Below are 18638 nucleotides of genomic sequence, written 5' to 3' on the forward strand. Positions count from 1 at the left end.
CTGCCTTTTGACTGCAGTTTTCAGCTGTTTGCCTTGTGTTCTATCATAGCCTTGCCTCAGCCCTTTCCCTGCTCTGGAACTCATTTCAAATTAGATCTACCAAATGTTGACGCTGGAAGAAACCAAAGATGTCACTTATATTTTTAGTTTGGAAGTAAAATTGTGCTTTGAGGACGTCTTCATCCCTGAGCTTCTCACTAAACAAATACTACAACGAATCAAACTCCTTGATTGCCCTCCCCTCCCCGCCAAGCACAAGAGTGGCTACTTGGAGCTGTGAATTTCAAGAAAGGGCCCAGAAGCAGGCTGATAGGGTGCATTACGGGAGGATGGCACACCCTGGAGTACCCCAGCATCCTCTCCAGGGCTTGCTCAGAACACTCTTCCCATGCCAGGAGCCCAGGCCCCAATCTGAGAATGGTGAGCTCTGATAAAAGCACTAAACCAGGAGGAAAGGGGTCAAACCAATCTAAGGGTCTCCATCTCCCAGCCTCCTGCCCACAGCAGCAGCAAAGGGTCCTTTCGGGAAGGGGCAGCAGTCTCTTCTTCGGCAAAGGGACAGGGAGATGACGAGATGAAGCTTAAGGGCCCATTCTCTGTAGGAGTTTGCTTTGCCTGGGAGGCGAGAGGAGTTAACTGATGACAGAAAGGTTAAACTGCTGAGAACACCAAAACAACAGAAAAATAGGCAGGTCCAGGTTCCTCTACTGACCACACACATCCTTGATCAGCCCGCTTACCGTGGTAAAGGAGCCATTTCACTAACCCAGCCCGCGGCCCTGGGTGACTCATGCCCTCCAGAGCAAACCTGGGCCCTGCCTGCAGCTCCCCAGTCCCTCAGAACACTCCCCTCCAGCTGAAGCCATCCACCAGCGAACGGGGAAGAGGAGTGCTCAGGCCCCGCGCTTGGTAAGGGAAGAAGTTATGGGTAGGCAGTGTAAGGGTTAAACAGAGAACTCGACTGGATGGCAGGATTCCCACACATGTCAGGACTCTCCAGGGAATCAGCGTGCTGGAAGGCAGGCTCTATCCAGGGAGAAGGAGACCACAGCCGCCGCCCTGCTGCCTCCACCTCCCCACACAGGAGCCACGTGACCAACCAAGGGCTGTGGGTGCTCTTTTCCCCTCAGGCCTCTGTTCCCACACAAGACACAGTCAACACATTCCCAGGCCCACACAGACTCACCACAGAGCCCTGGGACCCAAACACTGCCAGACAAAGGACCAGGGAGAGTCCCTCATCCCCCGCGTTCCTGTCACTGCTCCCCTCCACTTGCCCCTGTCAGCCCAGTGGTTTGCATTAGACCTGGAAGGCAGTCTCTCCTACCTCTTCGTGCCATTCCTGCTAATTCCCAGGCCGACCTTTACCCAATTCCAGAGAGGCTTGCGGAAAGCTGCTCACCTCCTAATCTCTGCCATGTGAGGAGCTGAGCTGGTTACCAGGTTCCAGACCCAGAGTCCCAACGCCAGCTTAGTCCCCAGGCCTCCAGCTTTCGCCCTGGGCCAGCTCCGTCTCCCCTGATTCTCCAGAGGGAGGGTACTCAGGCCTAAATTCCTGGACAAGCACGTGGAGCACTCAGCACCAGGTAAAAAGTGGGTAGACCTTCCCTCTTCCCTCACAGCGCAAACTGAGCAAATTCCTAGGATTTCAGGCCACTGGCCAGAAATTCCCAGGAAGAAGGGACACACCAGCCCATTTTCATCCCTCTGGAAACACAAGTTAACCTCCAACCCAGGGACAATCCCCAGTTGCCGCAGACCTGGGAACCAGACTCCATGGGCCCAGAGCATCTCTCGTGTTCTCCTCCAGTTCCCACACCTCCACTCTGTATTGAAGGCTTTCTTTCTCTAAAATCCTTGTGAGACTCAAGCTGATGCCTTTGGCAGCTCTTACTCACCTGCAAAAGGGTAGGTATTGCTTTAAAGAACCTCAAATCCTGTGGCCCATGAACTTGCCACTCCTCTCATCATTTTCCCTGATGGCCCACCTCTGTATTCCACGTTCCTCCAGGCCTGGCTGCAGTCTCACTACCAAATCAGACCTGGGAACCCCAGCCCTATCAGCTTTACCCATAAGCAAGGAGCTATTCCTAGCCCACTGGTCACCCAGAACGCTCCAGCACTTGGGAAAATCCCTCTGGGGCTTCCCACAGAAATACAAAATTCCCTGAATGTGGGTTAGTGGTTGCAAAATTTCTGTCACTGCTGCGGGGATAGCAGAATTACCCCAGGCAGCTGGAAGAGAGGTGAATGAGAAGCCAGTGATGACACAGTGAAGAGCTGGAGGTAATGCTCTCCCTACAACACGCACACATTTGTACTGGGAAATTTTTAAAAAGAGAGCCTATACTAGAAGGGGTTGGGTAAGGGATGGCTTAGGGAACCTCCCCCTGCCAGCAGAGTCAGAAAAAGACACCAGGCCAAGGCTGGGGAATCTCAAGACCACAGAACAATTTGGTATTGCCATCATCATCAACAAAGCTACTATTTATTAAGTTCTTTACACACATTATCTCTAATCCTTACAACGACCTTGAAAGGCAGGCATTATTATCTCGATTTGCAGGAGCGGTAACTGATGCTCTGAGAGCTTAAGTAACTTGTCCAAGATCACACAGAGGGTGAGCAGCGGGGCCAGGATCCAAACTCTCCTCCACCTGGTTCCAGCTTGTGCTCACATTTCTACGATGCCACATTACAATAGAAAAAGCCCTGGGATAGTCACGGGATAGTCACGCATCTTTCTAGGTCTTAGTTTCTTACAGAGAGTCCTGGATGACCTCTAAGCGTCCTTCCAACTCCAGAATCCTATGCATCTATGGGACTCCCCAGAGGGGCCGTAAGCACAGGAGATGGAAGCATCGTCCTTCCAGCAGTGGGTGGGGCGGCACAAGGGCTCTCACCTCCCCCATTTTTGTAGCAGAGATAGGGAAACCTCCAGACGTTGCCCAGCCCGATGATCTCCCCGGCCACTGACAGCACAAACTCCATCTTGTTGTTCCAGTGCCCCCGCTCCAGGGTGCCTTCTTCCTCCTCCTTTTCCATGACTGGATACACTGGCTTTGTCTCTCCATTACTGGCTGTGCCTGAGGCCCTGCTATCCATCCCACCTGGAAAACAAGTGGGATGCCCTGTTACTGTTGGGAACCCCAGAAGGAAACCCCTCCTCCTCCTCCTTTTCCAACAAATCCATAAGGGGATGAGTGCCCTGGAAGAGGCGAATGCTATGCCCTTCCCTGCAGACCGTGTCCTCCTTAGCGCTTCTCAGTGGTGGAAGCTGGGTGACAGCTACTGAGCGTATATATCCCTTTCCTGTTTCAGGAGGAAAGTGCTGGTGCTGAAGGACGGCCTTTGCTTCCACTACAAGGCCCTCTTGGGTTGAGGCTTGTAGACATGGAGGAGTTCACGGGCCGCTGTGCTGTCTAAATTCTCCCTGCCGCCCTACAGTCAGCCTCGCCGGGATTAGCACGTGCTTCCATCTCTTTACTCTCTATGCTGGGACACGTGGAAAGGATGGGATTTCACATGTCCTCAAAGCCACCAATTGCCCTTGCAGGAATTTACCCTGAGGAAATAATTGTGATTGTGAGTGAAAGGTGTAGCATAGGATATTTATTGTTTATAACAGCGAAAAATCAGAAAGTACATAAATTGTCAAAAATGCTAGATATGTTGATAAATTATGGCACATTCACATAATGAATTACTATATATAATCATTAAAACCTGTGTTACAGAAACAAGTGTATCGGCACAAAAGGATGCTCACAATATATAGTAAAACCCAGTACGTACAATATGATCATGCTTGACAAATATCTTAGAAAGTATTTATAGGCATTGAAAGATTAGGATAGCCACCAAAATGTTTTTTTTTTTTTTTTTTTTTTTTTTTTTTTTTTTTTTTGAGACGGAGTCTCGCTCTGTCGCCCAGGCTGGAGTGCAGTGGTGCTATCTCAGCTCACTGCAAGCTCCGCCTCCCGGGTTTACGCCATTCTCCTGCCTCAGCCTCCCAAGTAGCTGGGACTACAGGCACCCGCCACGCGCCCGGCTAATTTTTTGTATTTTTAGTAGAGACGGGGTTTCACCGTGTTAGCCAGGATGGTCTCGATCTCCTGACCTTGTGATCCACCCGCCTCGGCCTCCCAAAGTGCTGGGATTACAGGCATGAGCCACCGCGCCCGGCCCAAAATGTTTTTCTTTCAGCAGCTGGGTTATAGGAATATTTCCTTATCTATATTTTCTACATTTACAACAAAAAATGTTTTACTTTTGTAATATAAAAATAAAAGCCAGTTTAAAAAAAAATCCTGTCAAAGGACTGGGAGAGTTGAGGGGACCAGGAGTTGTGAGTGAGATGAGGTGGACTGAGTGCTCCTCCTATGTCTCTCTGAAATCAGCAGAAGGGAGAGAGGAGCTATGTGCTTTTTCTTTTCTGGTGACAAGTGGAGTCTGTGACAGTAGAGAAGATGACATAAACTAAAAAGCCACAGTTTTAACCATTCACTGTCAGAAGTGGCCCATTCCAGACTACTGGGATTGAGGATGACTGGGTGTGGCTCCCATTTAGTCAGCAACTACTACAGACTAGGCACTTCACATGCCTTCATTTCATTTAGTTCTCACAGCAACCCTGAGATGTAAGCATTACTACCTCCACTTTATAAATAAGGAAGTTGCAGCTCAGAGAGGTTCAATGATGTGACTGCCGCTGCCATGTAGCTAGTAAACTGCACAGCCAGGACTTCAACCCATCTGCCCCTGCTCTTTCAGTCCCAGCCCTTTGATTACAATGGCTGCCTGGGTTCACTGGCATGTCTATAAAAGCATCTTCTAATGACTCTGCCTTGATTTTGCAGAGTGGCTTCTTTTCTGGAGAAGTAGGCAGACGGACTTTTTTCTAACCCTCAAGCAAAGTTCATGTTAACAGAACTTTCTCAGCAGTAACCTCTTCTGGCCACAGACTCTCCTTTGGCTCTGACCCAGGAAGTCAGAAAGTGAGGGAACAGGCCAGGCACAATGGCTCACGCCTGTAATCCCAGCACTTGGGAGGCTGAGGCAGGTGGATCACCTGAGGTCAGGAGTTTGAGACCAGCCTGGCCAACATGGTGAAACCCCGTCTCTACTAAAAGCACAAAAATTAGCCAGGTGTGGTGGTTGGCACCTGTAACCCAAGCTACTCAGGAGGCTGAGGCAGGAGAATCGCTTGAAACCAGGAGGTGGATGAAACCAGGTGCAGTGAGCCGGGATCACGCCACTGCACTCCAGCCTGGGCAACAAAGCGAGACTCCGTCTCGAAAAAAAAAAAAAGAAAAGAAAAGAAAAGAAAAGAAAAAAGAAAGTCAGGGAACAGCAAGTATCTATTTTTATTTGATAAATTAGGGAATGAGCTCCTTTCTACAAAGGAGAAACCCAAGTAACTGGTCCCAAGAGGGCTCCCGGGTCCTTTCGGGAAGGTTGTCAAGGCACTGACTTTGCTGGAGGCCTCCCCTCCCTTTACCAGCGGATGGATCCCTCCCGGTGATGGAAAACCTTCCCTTCTCCACCTCCCAGACTCTGGGGGAAACAGTAGCACTTTCCTGGCTCCCTTAGCCCCATTAGAGCTGCTTCTCAGACGTAGCGTGTTGTGTCTGAAAGGCCATGAGCTGTAGAGTCAGATGAGACCAGGTTCAAACATTAGTTTTTTCTCATACCAATGTCTGACTTCAGAGAAGTTAATGAGTGACTCTGAGTCTTAGTTTGTTCATCTGTAAAAGTGCGGATGATTGATAGGATATACTTAGCTATAAGAATTAAAAGAGGAAATATACATATATATACGCACTTAATAGAATAACAGGTACTCAAATTTTTGTCTTCTTTCAGTCCTGTCAAAGAGTTGATCATTGTTCTCTTTTCTCAGAGTTAAATCTGATTTTTCTTGGAGCTAAATCCAACTGTCTTTCCTCTCAATCTAGGGCGCTCTCTTTCCAAATCACATTGTCACTTAAGTCAACAGCCACCCAAGTTGCAGAAAGTCAAGAAAGTAGCATATAATCTTGGCATTTGCACACATAAATGTCAGAAGCATATTTTCTAGGAGAGGGTGAGAAAAAAGTCCTTTGGTTGTAAGTCCCATGGATCCCACCAACCTGCAGACTCAGACCCAGAAACAGAAAAAAAAAAAAGAGAAAACATTTCGAACCTTACTGAAGTTGCCGCCAGAGGTCCAGTCGGGGAGGAGAATTATCTGAGGGGGAAGGGGAAGGTGCCGGCTATTTAAAGTGTGGTTCCAGGAGCCTCTGTGGCACTCGTAATTCTAAACTTGGCCCAGCCCACATTCCACCCTTGTGCCTCCCCCTCCACTTTTCTCCCCTCCCCTCCCTCGGCCACCGGGCAACCCGCACACGAGTGATTCCGCAGTCTGGGGAGTGTGCACACCCTGGCAGGTCGGGCCAGTTGCTGGTGAGCTTATGAAGCATGGTCTCTTCCCCAGAGCTCATGTGTGCTTCCCACCTGGTGAGCTCAGGGTCTCTCTGGAGGGATGCTGCCTCCCACCCCTGTCTCCAACACAAGTGCTCCTATAAATCCATCAAGAATAGGGCTTCCTTTGGCAGGTGCTGTGTAGATTAATTTAAAAATACATTTATCTTACCGTTTTGCAGCTTGCAATGTGGAATGGACGATGATTTAGAACAAAGATACATAGATAAAGAACCTGGAGATGTCAGAAAAACTTCCCAAACATACACAGACATTTATACACACAGAAGAAGTCTGAAAACATTTTCACTAAATGGTTAATAGTAGTTACTTTTGTAGAGTGGAACTGACATCAGGAGATGGCAGTAAGGGAGTTTTTTCCCCCACTTTATCAATATTGTTTGGATTTTTAAATAATATGCTATAATTTTAAAATATTTTTTAAATCAGTAGAGAAAAGGAAGTGCCAACGTTTAAAATAAAGCAAAGCCCTAAAGCTGTCATCAGTGAAGGAGCTGGCAGTGAGCACGAGGCACAGGTCATCCAGGGAGCTTCGTTCTTCTGCAGGAACAGCCCACAGAGGTGGCTGTGAGAGCAGTTCCTTCAGCCTGGAGTCTAGGGCAGGGCAGTCCCACCTCAGCCACTGCCGAAGCACAGTGCATGCAGGGAACCTGCTTAGACTTTGACACCGGAGAGTGTGGGGTCTGAGTCCTACATAGGTGACTGTCCAGCTTGAGATTTCAGGAGACGGTGACTCACTGTAAATGGTAGCTGTTATTCATCCTTAAGGGATTATTCACAGTGAGCAGGGAAGTCTTCTTGAGGGAGACAGGACTGGGGAACCCCTGAGCTAAGCTGGGCTCTGGCCAGACGGTGAGAATGAGTTAGGGGGGGATGGGGCAATGGGTGAGTGAGGTGACACAGACATCTTGAGATGACAGAGAGGTGTGGAAAGAAAGATGAATCGAAGAGTCTAAGGTAGTTTCCATTTCCTGCATCCCTCATCTGACTTGAGGGCATGGGGCAGGGGCAGGAAACACTGCGTGGCAATACCTGGAGAGCCTCCCAGAAGCTTCTTGGAAATTATTCTTCTTATGTTTCAGCTACCCTGTTCCTCTCCCCTTTCAAGCTTTCATCTGTTAGACTGAGCCATCTAAAGCCATAAACCAAAAGGGTCCTGAGACAGCCTACAAACTCGCGTAAAAAAAGACCATCTTCAAAGCAGGGCTCTTGACTTCCATTTTGACTCATCCTTGAGTGGTACTTGCCAATGGCCTACTACGCATCATAAACTTTGGCATCTGTAATCTAAAATTACCAGATAACTCGGTTTTTCTCAGATACCATTCGGCCTTTGGCCATGTTGCACAGCCCCTTCTGTGTCCTCATATATGCAAACGGTTGCAATTTCCAGTTTCCAGGAAAGACTGTCAGTGATAAGGACATCATCAGGCTTATCCTGAGTTGGCTGTAAGTTGCTGCTCTTGTATTAAGGAATGTTGGCTTTACTTACCAACTCTTTTGTTTTTACATAACTGCTGCCATGTTACCACATATTGACTCCTATTTTATTCCTCTCCAAATCTTTGTTATCCCCAATTTCTTTTTCCCTTATAAAGTGGGAATGGCTATGGTAGGTTTTTTGTCCTGCTTAGGTTGACAAAAGTTAAACAACAACAACAAAAAGCTTGAGAACCACTGGTAGATAAATGTTGGTGACAGTCCCTCACAACTTCCTGTCTGCGGTTCCACACAAAACAGGCGTGACTAGCCTTGCATCTACCTCACGTTGCCATCATCCTTTGGTCTGCTGGGTGCAAAGTCAAGAAACCTGAAAACAAGTAACACCAGAATTAGTATTCAAGAGTTCTTACTCAAGAGACTGCATAAGTTTTAAGACTCACTAGAGATTGTTAGTGAGGATACTGAAGGCTGCACTTCCCACAACAGGACTGTGTAAAATGAAGTGAGCCACGCAAAAAGCAGGCCTAGGAGGTCTGGTTCGTACCAAGTTCATCCCAGGTATGTTTAAATGACAGTACGCCATGATATGCTCTCCCAAAAATTGTTTGACTCTACAAGGAGTGGAATAAACATTTCTGAGCAACATCAAGGTGGCAAAGGAAGTGGTGGGTTCTCCTCTGCAGACTTTTAAATTAAGAGATGTAGTTCTGTTTAACTGCAGGAGTCAGGAACCTGCTGACCTTTTGGATCCCTTTTCGAATATCACACTGAAAGAAAAGAAAACAGCAAGTAGAACAGACTAAACAAATTATGGCTTGCTATAACTGAAATCATTCGAACAACAAAATGAATAATGATAGTATGGTATTGTAGCCCAAAGAACAAAATTCACTAATAAGTTCATGCTGATACATATAACCAATGCGTTAGTAAGTAGGAATGAAAGGATCATTCTTCCTTGCAGTTTCCAATAAATAAATATAGAAGGATGCCGAGCATGGTGGCGTGCACCTGTAATCTCAGCTACTCAGGGAGGCTGAGGTGGGAGGATTACCTAAGCTCAGGAGTTTGAGGCAACACAGCAAGACCCCAACTCAAAGAAAAAGAAGGCCGGGCGCGGTGGCTCAAGCCTGTAATCCCAGCACTTTGGGAGGCCGAGACAGGCGGATCACAAGGTCAGGAGATCGAGACCATCCTGGCTAACACGGTGAAACCCCGTCTCCACTAAAAAATACAAAAAACTAGCCGGGCGAGGTGTCGGGCGCCTGTAGTCCCAGCTACTCGGGAGGCTGAGGCAGGAGAATGGCGTGAACCCGGGAGGCGGAGCTTGCAGTGAGCTGAGATCCGGCCACTGCACTCCAGCCTGGGCCACAGAGCGAGACTCCGTCTCAAAAAAAAAAAAAAAAAAAAAAAAAAAAAAAAAAATCTTGGCCGGGCGCGGTGGCTCAAGCCTGTAATCCCAGCACTTTGGGAGGCCGAGACGGGCGGATCACAAGGTCAGGAGATCGAGACCATCCTGGCTAACCTGGTGAAACCCCGTCTCTACTAAAAAATACAAAAAACTAGCCGGGCGAGGTGGCGGCGCCTGTGGTCCCAGCTACTCGGGAGGCTGAGGCAGGAGAATGGCGTAAACCCGGGAGGCGGAGCTTGCAGTGAGCTGAGATCCAGCCACTGCACTCCAGCCTGGGCGACAGAGCAAGACTCCATCTCAAAAAAAAAAAAAAAAGAAAAAGAAATCTTAATAAATGTAGAAGGAAAGAGAAAACTAGGAAATCATCACTAGACAAACACCACTATAGTAATTGTTGCAGACAAGATCTACCAATGAACGCTAACATTGGTGGTGAAAGTTCAAGGAGGAACAGAATTTTTACAATTCCAAAGTGTCTCCCCCAAGATATGCATTAACTACAAAGGGAAAAATAGTAATTTTGAAGTAGAGAAGCCAGGCAGAAACCACCTTAACCAAATGACCAAGGTCAACACCACCAGTAATAAGACATCAATATCTATCTGTATCATGAAGCATGGATATGATGTACTAAGCGGGACACAACATTTTTGTGATATTCTTTTGCCAAAAGTGTGGTTCAATCACAAGAATCATAAGGCAAACCCAAAGTGAGGGGCATTTGACAAAATTACTGATCACTACTCTTCAAAAGTGTCAAAAGTGTCACCAAAGACAAGACAGACAAGACAAGAAAGACTGAGGAAGTGTTTTAGGCTGCAGGAGACTAAGGGAAAATGACAACCACCAAATGCAATGTGGGGTCCTGAATGGGATCCTAGATAGGATCCTGGAATAGAAAAGGACATGAATGTAAAAACTGGTGAAAGTTGCATAAGGTCTTTAGTTTACTAGTACCCTACCAACGTTAATTCCCTCGTTCCAACAACTGTACCATTGTTGTGAAAGATGCTAACATTAGGGGAAGCTGAGTGAAAGATGGAAGCTCTCTGTACTATTTTTGCAATTTTTCTGTAAGTCTAAAATAAAGTTTTTTCTTTTTTTTTGCTTTGTTTTGTTTTGTTTATACTCTATTACAGCCCAAGTACTTGACCCTGCTGTGAAAAGTTCTGGGATGTTACATGCAGAAACCAGAGAGGTCACTAAAAACTCTGAAGACCTTTCTGTTTGATCCCAGATGGGATAATTCACCTAAATTCTATAAGCTCCAATTTGTTTTCTTTTTTCGTTGTTTTTGAGATGAGGGTCTCACTCTATTGCCCAAGCTGGAGTGCAACGGCACAATCATAGGTCACTGCAGCCTCAACCTCCCAGGCTCAAAGGATCCGCTCAACTCAGTCTCCCCAGTAGCATGGACTACCACCATGCCCAGCTAATCATTTCTTAATCTTTTATAGGGATAGGGTCTTGCTATGTTGCCCAGGCTGGTCTTAAACTCCTAGCCTCAAGCAATCCTGCCTCAGCCTCCCAAAGCACTGGGATTAGAGGCGTGAGCCACCACATCAGACCCAACGTCCGAAAGAAACAAGACTTACGACAAAGAATATTAATAACACCAACCATTACCATTACTAACGTTTGCTGCGCATTTCAAACGTGCCAGGCATGGCGCTAAGTGCTATACAGGCACCATTTCATTTTATCCTCAGAACAAACCTATGACACAAGAATTACTGACAAGATCATTTTAAAGATAGGAAAACAAAGCCTTAAAGATAATTAAATTACTTGCTAGGCCACATAACTAGTAAATGGTAGACCCAGGATTTGAACTCAGGTTTGTAGAATTCTAAAGTCCATTATTTACTTATAGCTACCATGCTATCTATACTTTAAGTCTAGAGGTGGAGGAAAAAAGACAAGAGAAACACTAAAAAGCACAACTCTAGTACTGTTTATTTTGGCTATTGCTGGCCCGTGGGATTAAATATAACTTTCTCAGGAAAGAGGTGAACAATGAAAATGATAAGAAAAAGGTTGCTTTCACTGAAAATCTCATCAGACCTGAAGAATACTTTAAAAATCTAATCAGAAGGCTCTCTTCCCATCCCAATGTGTTCCACAGTTCTACTAGTCTGCCCTCCCTATTAAGGAAAATCATACCTTTTGTCTTTAACTCTAGAAAAAGTAGTTGCAGTTATTTTCCAATTTTATCCAGTTTCTTCCAATCCCTGTTTCCCTGATTTCTTGTCCGACTCTCAGAGTACACAGAGTTTGCAACCCTTATGTAACTAGTCTCAGTGGGAAGTTCCTGATGAACAGTTAGTGAGCAGGGGTTCTGAGGGAACGGAGACGCCCTGACACCATCAAGCTGTGGTAAGGGGTCAGGGCAGAGTGGCAACATTTAAAAAAAGCAACTTCAATCTCTGGACAGTCTTTTATCCTAAACATTTTTAAACACCACTGCAGGACGTTATTTGTGATGAGCAAAATCTACTGATGCACTGGTCATGCGGCTGACTGATGTGGAATGCAAAGTGTGGCCGGAATCTCATCTCTGTCTCAGCCCAGAGAGAGGGAGGGAACCCAGAAGGAAAACGCGACTGTTTCCCATGAGTGGGAAACATGACAGCTCTCATCCGTCCTGGTTTCCCCAAACAAGAAACAGACAAGACCTGCTCAAACTGTGTGGCGTCAATGCCTGTGAGCCAAAGACCATGAGGAACACACCTACAGTTAAACAAGATGGGTTCGTTACTCATGGCAACAAGGGAGCGTGCACACAATGTAAACTGTGAGGTGTCTCAGTCACAGGGTGTCACTGAGGACTTGTTATTGGATGAATTCGTATTAGGTGATTTTGAGGAGGCTTCAGGAAGCCGGGCTTTGCTTTGGATCGGATGTTGTGAGGAAGGAGGAGGAATTTTATAATTGGGTTTCTCAATGGATTTTATCTAGAAAGCAGGAAAAACGAAGTGAAGCGAAGAGCTGTGATTGGTAAGGAAGGAGCAGTCACTTGTGTTAGCCAGCATCGGATGTTTGATCATTTGTGTGGGTTGGACGATGTTCACGTTGTTGTCTTTGTTCAGATATCATCACAGAGTGATCTTATTTGTGTCTGGATCCACCATGATCACAGAGTGGCCCTGCCTGACATTGGTATGTGAGAACGAACACCAGGGCAGCTCCTAGCAATACAAAGCCTAATCGACAATGTCAGTCCAATTCCCAGCTGTCAAGGGCTTCTTTTCTCTTTCTCAGCCATGATAGCCACACACACTCAGAGAAGTGAACTGACATAACAGAAAGTGGTGACTGTAGTGGGCGGAAGGCACCTGTACCTGTTCTCAAGGCCTTGGCCGTGGGTTTTCACCACCTCTCACCTATATTCTCCTCCTTCACACTAAGCCCAATCCCAACTTTTCCCACTCTTGTTATATCTTACCCCTATTCCCTCCATTAAAAAAAAAAAAAATGCATTTTTTTCCTAGCATAGTTTGACATCATTGGGCAATATTCCTCCCAATTATTCCATAAGATTAAAATTTAAAATTTTCTGAATCAGAAATACATGTTGGCTACCCCGGGAAACATTAAAGAAATTACCGATGTTTAATGCCCACTCCTGAAGAGAAGATTCTAATTGTTCTGAGGTGAAGCTGGAACATCGAGATTTTTTAAAAAGCTCTCTGGAAGTCTCTAAGAGGCAGCTAAATTTGAAAAGCTCTGTAGCCTAATTGCTGCTGTTAGCTAATTTCTTAGTCTATCCTCAGGGAAGATGTAGTACAGCTGGTCTTATCTCTGAAACTCCTTTTCAAAGCCACTCTCAGCCTTCTCTTCTCCAAGATAAATAATCTGAAACCCTTTTATCTTTCCTAAGAGTTCTTCCTTCTCACCCCCACCCACTGTTTTCATTGCTCTCCTTTGGAAGCTCTCCAGGTTCTAAACATCCCTGTCAAGCACTGGTGTCCAAAGCTCCCTCGCAGGCCCTTTCTGCTGCCTGCCTGCTGGCTGCTAGTACCGCTCGCTTCAGCTCTGCAGTTTCCACCAATGGAGAAATCAGCAACGGAGAGAGCTCTACCTACATGTCAGACTAAGGCAGAAGCAGCCTGAAGAAGGTCCCACAGCCTGACTGTTGGACCAGGGTGGCCTTCCATAGAGTTCTGCTACATGGACAATGCAGAAGGAAAACTAAAGAAGGGGCATAAAAGGAGAATGAGTTAGAGCCAAGTTCAGTGTGATGAAAAAAATGTATCACCTGGTAGGAAGAACTCCAAAATTCTAGTCCCGGATATGACCTGAATCAGCCACATAATCTGGGGCAATCCATGTTGCCTTTCTAGGACTCTGTTTTTCATGCATAAAACAAGAGAGTAAGACTGGGCCATCCCCAGGCTTCACGTCAGCTCTGAGTCTTCCACAGCTGATCTCAGGCTTGGAAGGAAAGAGACTGCTGGTCTGATCACCCCTCTTCTAACTGCTCTGGCCACAGCTCTTTCTTCAGCAACTCCAGTTATTCCAAGAGTTCTTATATTCCCGATTCCAACAGCCAGTAATGATAGCCCAGACTCGCACCTCTAGTCTGTAAGCTTCTTGAAGACAGTAGAGTGCCATCTGCCCTCTCCTGAATACAGATAAAAGCCTAGGGGTGCTTAGCTCTCTCAGCAGATACTTTAAACATTTCCTTAACCTCCAGGAATCAGAGTTCCAAACAATAATGACCAGAATAACCGATATTCACTTTTCTTTTTCCTTTTTTTTTTTTTTTTTTTTTGAGATGAAGTTTCGCTCTTTGTTGCCCAGGCTGGAGTGCAGTGGCACGATCTTGGCTCACTGCAATGTCTGCCTCCCGGGTTCAAGTGATTCTCCTGCCTCAGCTTCCCAAGTAGCTGGCATTACAGGAGCCTACCACCACACTCGGCTAATTTTTGTATTTTTAGTAGAGACGAGGTTTCACCATGTTGGCCAGGTTGGTCTCGAACTCCTGACCTGGTGATCCGCCCGCCTCAGCCTCCCAAAGTGTTGGGATTACAGGTGTGAGCCACCACGCCCGGCCGATACTCACTTTTCATCAACAATCATCCTTCCAAAACTTAGCACCACATGAAGTCATCCATATTAGCAGTTATGGCACACCCTAGGCACCTTCACATACATCTCTCATTTAGTCTTTATTGACAAGCCAGAAAGACTGACATTATCCCTATTTTATAGGTAAGAAATTGAGTTTCACAGACAGGAAAACTAAATTGCCCAAGATTCCAAAGCTACGAAGTGACACACGTAGGATCTGGACATCTGTCTGCCCGGGCTCCTTCTGTTCCACTCAAGCAGATTTACCTTGCAGTTAATACAACATAAGCTTTGGGGCCCCTCCCTTGCATGGGTGCCTTCCAATCCCCTGTACCTAGTTTTGAATTATTAATTTTGTGCCATTTTCCATAAAGAGGACCCTCCGCGAATTGTCTAAGCTTCAGTATCTACAAAAATCTAGATCCGTCCCTGAACTCAGCTTTCCATGTAACCAGAAACACTACCATCTTGTTTAGTAATTTCAATTTGAGGGTATTTTTCAAACACGAATTCAAGAGGAATCCTTGCCAGCTTCTGCGCTAGGAACCTACGCTGGTTCTTTAAAGAAATGGTAAAGTATGGCTTTGCCTTGAGTCATGTGGCCGGGGTCACTCACTGTTCCGTCTTCCCACTTACTCTGCGCCCATGGTTCTCTTCTCCCACGCCGGGCTGTAGATTTCCTCTCCCTCACAGCAGGCCTTCCTGAGTCTGGCTTTAGCCTGTAGCATGCCCTTCCATGCTCGTTTTCGTAGATCACTTTATTCTGTACTCAATCTTTGGTAATGACTCTGTTCCACCCCTCCTGCTGCTTCTTTTGGTTTGCACTTTGGACCAGAACCTGCTGCTGCTTTGGGATTGAGCCTCAGCTGCTTTCTGTAGCCAAGAAAGCAGGGCTGTTGTGACTTGAAAAGGGGGGAAGAAGGGGGATTGTTGTCTACTTCAATTTCTGTTAGGCAGGCTCTAACACTGACATTCACATTTCATTCCAACTTCTATAACCTCTCATATATACCCATCAAAATATTCTAACACTATATACTATTCCTTCCCTATACCTTGACCTTAGGTATCAGATCTCTCTTCTTTAGACTTTATATGTATAAAATTTCCCTCTTCTGTCCCCTCTTTGCAAACCAGAGAGGGTGCAGATACAACTTTGGAAAAACACAGTTTAGTAAAGAAATAGCTTGGGAACTGAGGCTTTCAGGTGAACTCAGCACACCATTTCTTTCTCGCTCTGTCCTGTCCACTTGTCATCTCCTAGAGCTTTAATACCTCCTGCTATAACCATCTGAAAAATGAGAAAAATCTTTACTCAGTCACAATTTGCCATACAATGGTAACTGAATTCATAATATTAGAAAAACCAGGATAGAACTAGGCAATCTATACATATTTCCAAAATACATTTTTTGTGTGTGTGTGCAGGCCATCTTTTAGAAATGTGTAGACACTATCCTAGTGGTAACAGAAGCACAGAAAAGTTGACGTTAGGATACCTGAGAATCTTAGGGCTATGTAATTCTAGACATGACTTAAGATGTGTATGTATTAATCCACAGAACCTACAGCAATTAGAATATTAAACATCTTCCAAACAAGAACTGCGAAACACACACACAGAACCAGCACGGATCCACGCCCTTCCCACGTTGTAAACGAGTCTGAAGAGTCACCTGTCAATAGCAGCGATGGCAGTATCATTACCTTGGAAAGAAATCATTGCTTCCTAGTTGACAAACTTGGGATGAAATACTTTAAAACTCTGAATTCTGCTTTCGGTTTCTTCTCTTGGCTCCTATGTTGTCATACCACACGTACTACCAATTTACAAAACCCCAATGCATCCATCCCTAGGAACAAAACGGAGATTCTTGTGATGCACAGGAAAGGACAAATTTCAATGATGAGGAAATCCTCACGTTTCCATTTCTGGATGGAAATTACACCAATTTTTGCTGACAGCTTCCAAGAGCACAGGCTGTAGAAGAAAAATGTATGGAGAGGAAACAAATTCATAAAGATACTTAACACTGTGGATACTATAAATTTTAAAATTCAAGATCTGATTCTTTCAGACAGAATTGTAATTTGAAGACTAAGAGAATGCTTTGCATAGATATTAAAAGGGATATGAACCATTTGGAGGGTGTTCAGAGGAGAATCAGTAGTTAAGGAACCCAGAACATGGTTGACAAGATTTGGAGATTTCTATTTTCCTAAGAAGTAAATTTGTTCTACTGAATGCAGGATATTGGCCAAAGGGCAGTTATAAATACTTCAAACTGCAGCAGTCTTATAAAATGTTAGCCCAAGTGTAAAAAGTTACTGCATTTCTTCTCATGAGCATTAAAAAAGAAAGACATTACACTTACCTTTTTTGATCTAACTTGAATAGGAAAGTATGGATAGAGCGACTTTTATAGGTTGATGCAAAACTAACTGTGGTCTTTGCGATTGACTGCGATTACTTTTGCACCAGCCTATATTAAGCCTAAGGAAGTTCGCTTATGCTCTCAGGCACTTCAGTCTTTGTATGACGCAGCACATTCTGTGTGAGGACAGCAGACACAATCAGAGGTGGCCTCCGCGATCCCTGCCTCCCCAGGTGCTCACATCCTTCTGATTGTCTCTTGGCATGGGCAGGACCTGGGACTTGCTTCTCGCCAATGGAATAGGGCAATGGTGGCAGGATGTATGTGATTATACATACACGTTTACGTTACGTAAGATTGTAAGCTGATCTTGCTAGCTTCGAGAAAGCAAGTGGCCATGTTGGGAAAGCGCAGAGGCCGAGGGACTGAAGCTGACCTCTGGCCAGTGGCCAACCAAAATCTAAGGCCCTTATTCCGATGACCCAAAAGGAACTAAAGGCTGCCAACAACCACATGAGCTTAGAAGTAGATTCTTCCTCACACTTCAGATATGACACAGCCTTGACCACCACTGTGATGACAGCCTCGTGAGACCCTGAAGCAGGGTACCAGCAAAGTTGTGCCCTGACTTCTGACACAGCAATTGTGAGGCAATACATGTGTGTTGCTTTCAGCTGCTAAGTCTGTGGTAATACTGTTATGCAGCAGTAGATAACAAATAGAGAAAATACTGAACGTATACACATTTGTAAAGTGTGTTTGCATATTAGAGGTTTTGGAATGACTATATGTACACATGCATAGACATGCAAACCATTTAAGAAACTTAAGAAATGTAGTCAACAGAGCAATAAAGAAACTTGGCATTCTTCACACCAATCAATTCAAGATGTAACAAAGATTTAATATAAAGAATAAAAGTTTTAAGCAAAATCATGGAGGTATTTTTATTATCTTGTAGTAGGGAAGGTCATTCTAAGCACATCAGGAAAACCAGGAATTATAAAATCAAAAAGATTAAGTTTACATCATAAAACTTAACTTTTATAACAAAAAAAAACTATAAATAAGGTTAAAAGACTAATAACAACATGGTCAAAAATTTGCAACACAAAACAAAGAAATAATGTCCTCAATATACATAGCTCTTAAACATCATTAAGATTCAGCATAATGCAAAACTATACAGCCATTAAAAACAATACAAATCTATATCTATGGTCACGTACAAATGTTCTCAGTATTAAGTGAAAGAAGCAAATTACAAAGCAGTACGTAGAGTGTGGTCTCATTTACGCAAAGGTGTACATGGTTGTATAGAAGCATATGTAAATATGCACGGAGTTGTCTGAAAGTAAATCTTAACTGGTCATTTTGGGATATTTTTTCTTTTTTTTTTAAATGTGCATGCGTTATTTGTTTTTTAAAAAAAGAAATATATTTTCCAAAAAAAGTTTTAGAAATGTTTGTGTACCTACGAAGCAAAAGTCCATTTATTTGGCAGATAAGTTAATCAGACAGCAAAACCTCTAGTGAAGAAACACCAATGAGAAAGATAAAGGAAAATAACTTCAAGGATGGAATCAACACCAATACGTGCAATCATTACCGAAGACATTATCTCAGGGAAAATGCTCCTAAGATATCATCCAGCACTATTCATTTATGAGCTAAAGGGGAAAAAAGCAGACTGGAGATGTTTTAAAATAACCTGGGGAGAGAATGGGAGGCCATTTTGAATATGATACTAAAATGTAGAAAAGGAAAATAATAGAATCGTCTATTAAGTTCCATTATCAAATTAATGATCTTTGTCTTACTGGTGATAGATGCATTCACTGTATGGATGGGAG

The 18638-nt window shown here is 44.8% G+C and overlaps 1 protein-coding gene across 6 annotated transcripts in view; it reads right to left on the reverse strand.

The window, feature by feature from the left end:
- Positions 1–15040, reverse strand: part of SLC6A13 (solute carrier family 6 member 13) — a 50658-nt gene extending 35618 nt beyond the window's left edge. For 2 of the 6 annotated variants that reach the window (XM_050747073.1, XM_050747072.1), the window contains exons 1-2: positions 6185–8231; positions 2904–3110 (exon numbers count right to left, since the gene is read on the reverse strand). In XM_050747073.1, coding sequence (XP_050603030.1) covers positions 2904–3105 — 202 coding nt within the window. In that variant the 5' untranslated portion in view covers positions 3106–3110; positions 6185–8231. Of the gene's footprint in view, positions 1–2903; positions 3111–6184; positions 8234–11500 lie in introns of those variants that run through there. The other 4 variants (XM_050747075.1, XM_050747076.1, XM_050747071.1 and 1 more) reach the window with 3 other exon arrangements.
- Between the last annotated feature and the right edge of the window lie 3598 nt (positions 15041–18638).

Source organism: Macaca thibetana, chromosome 11, assembly GCF_024542745.1.
Source record: "Macaca thibetana thibetana isolate TM-01 chromosome 11, ASM2454274v1, whole genome shotgun sequence".
Lineage (NCBI taxonomy): Eukaryota > Metazoa > Chordata > Mammalia > Primates > Cercopithecidae > Macaca > Macaca thibetana.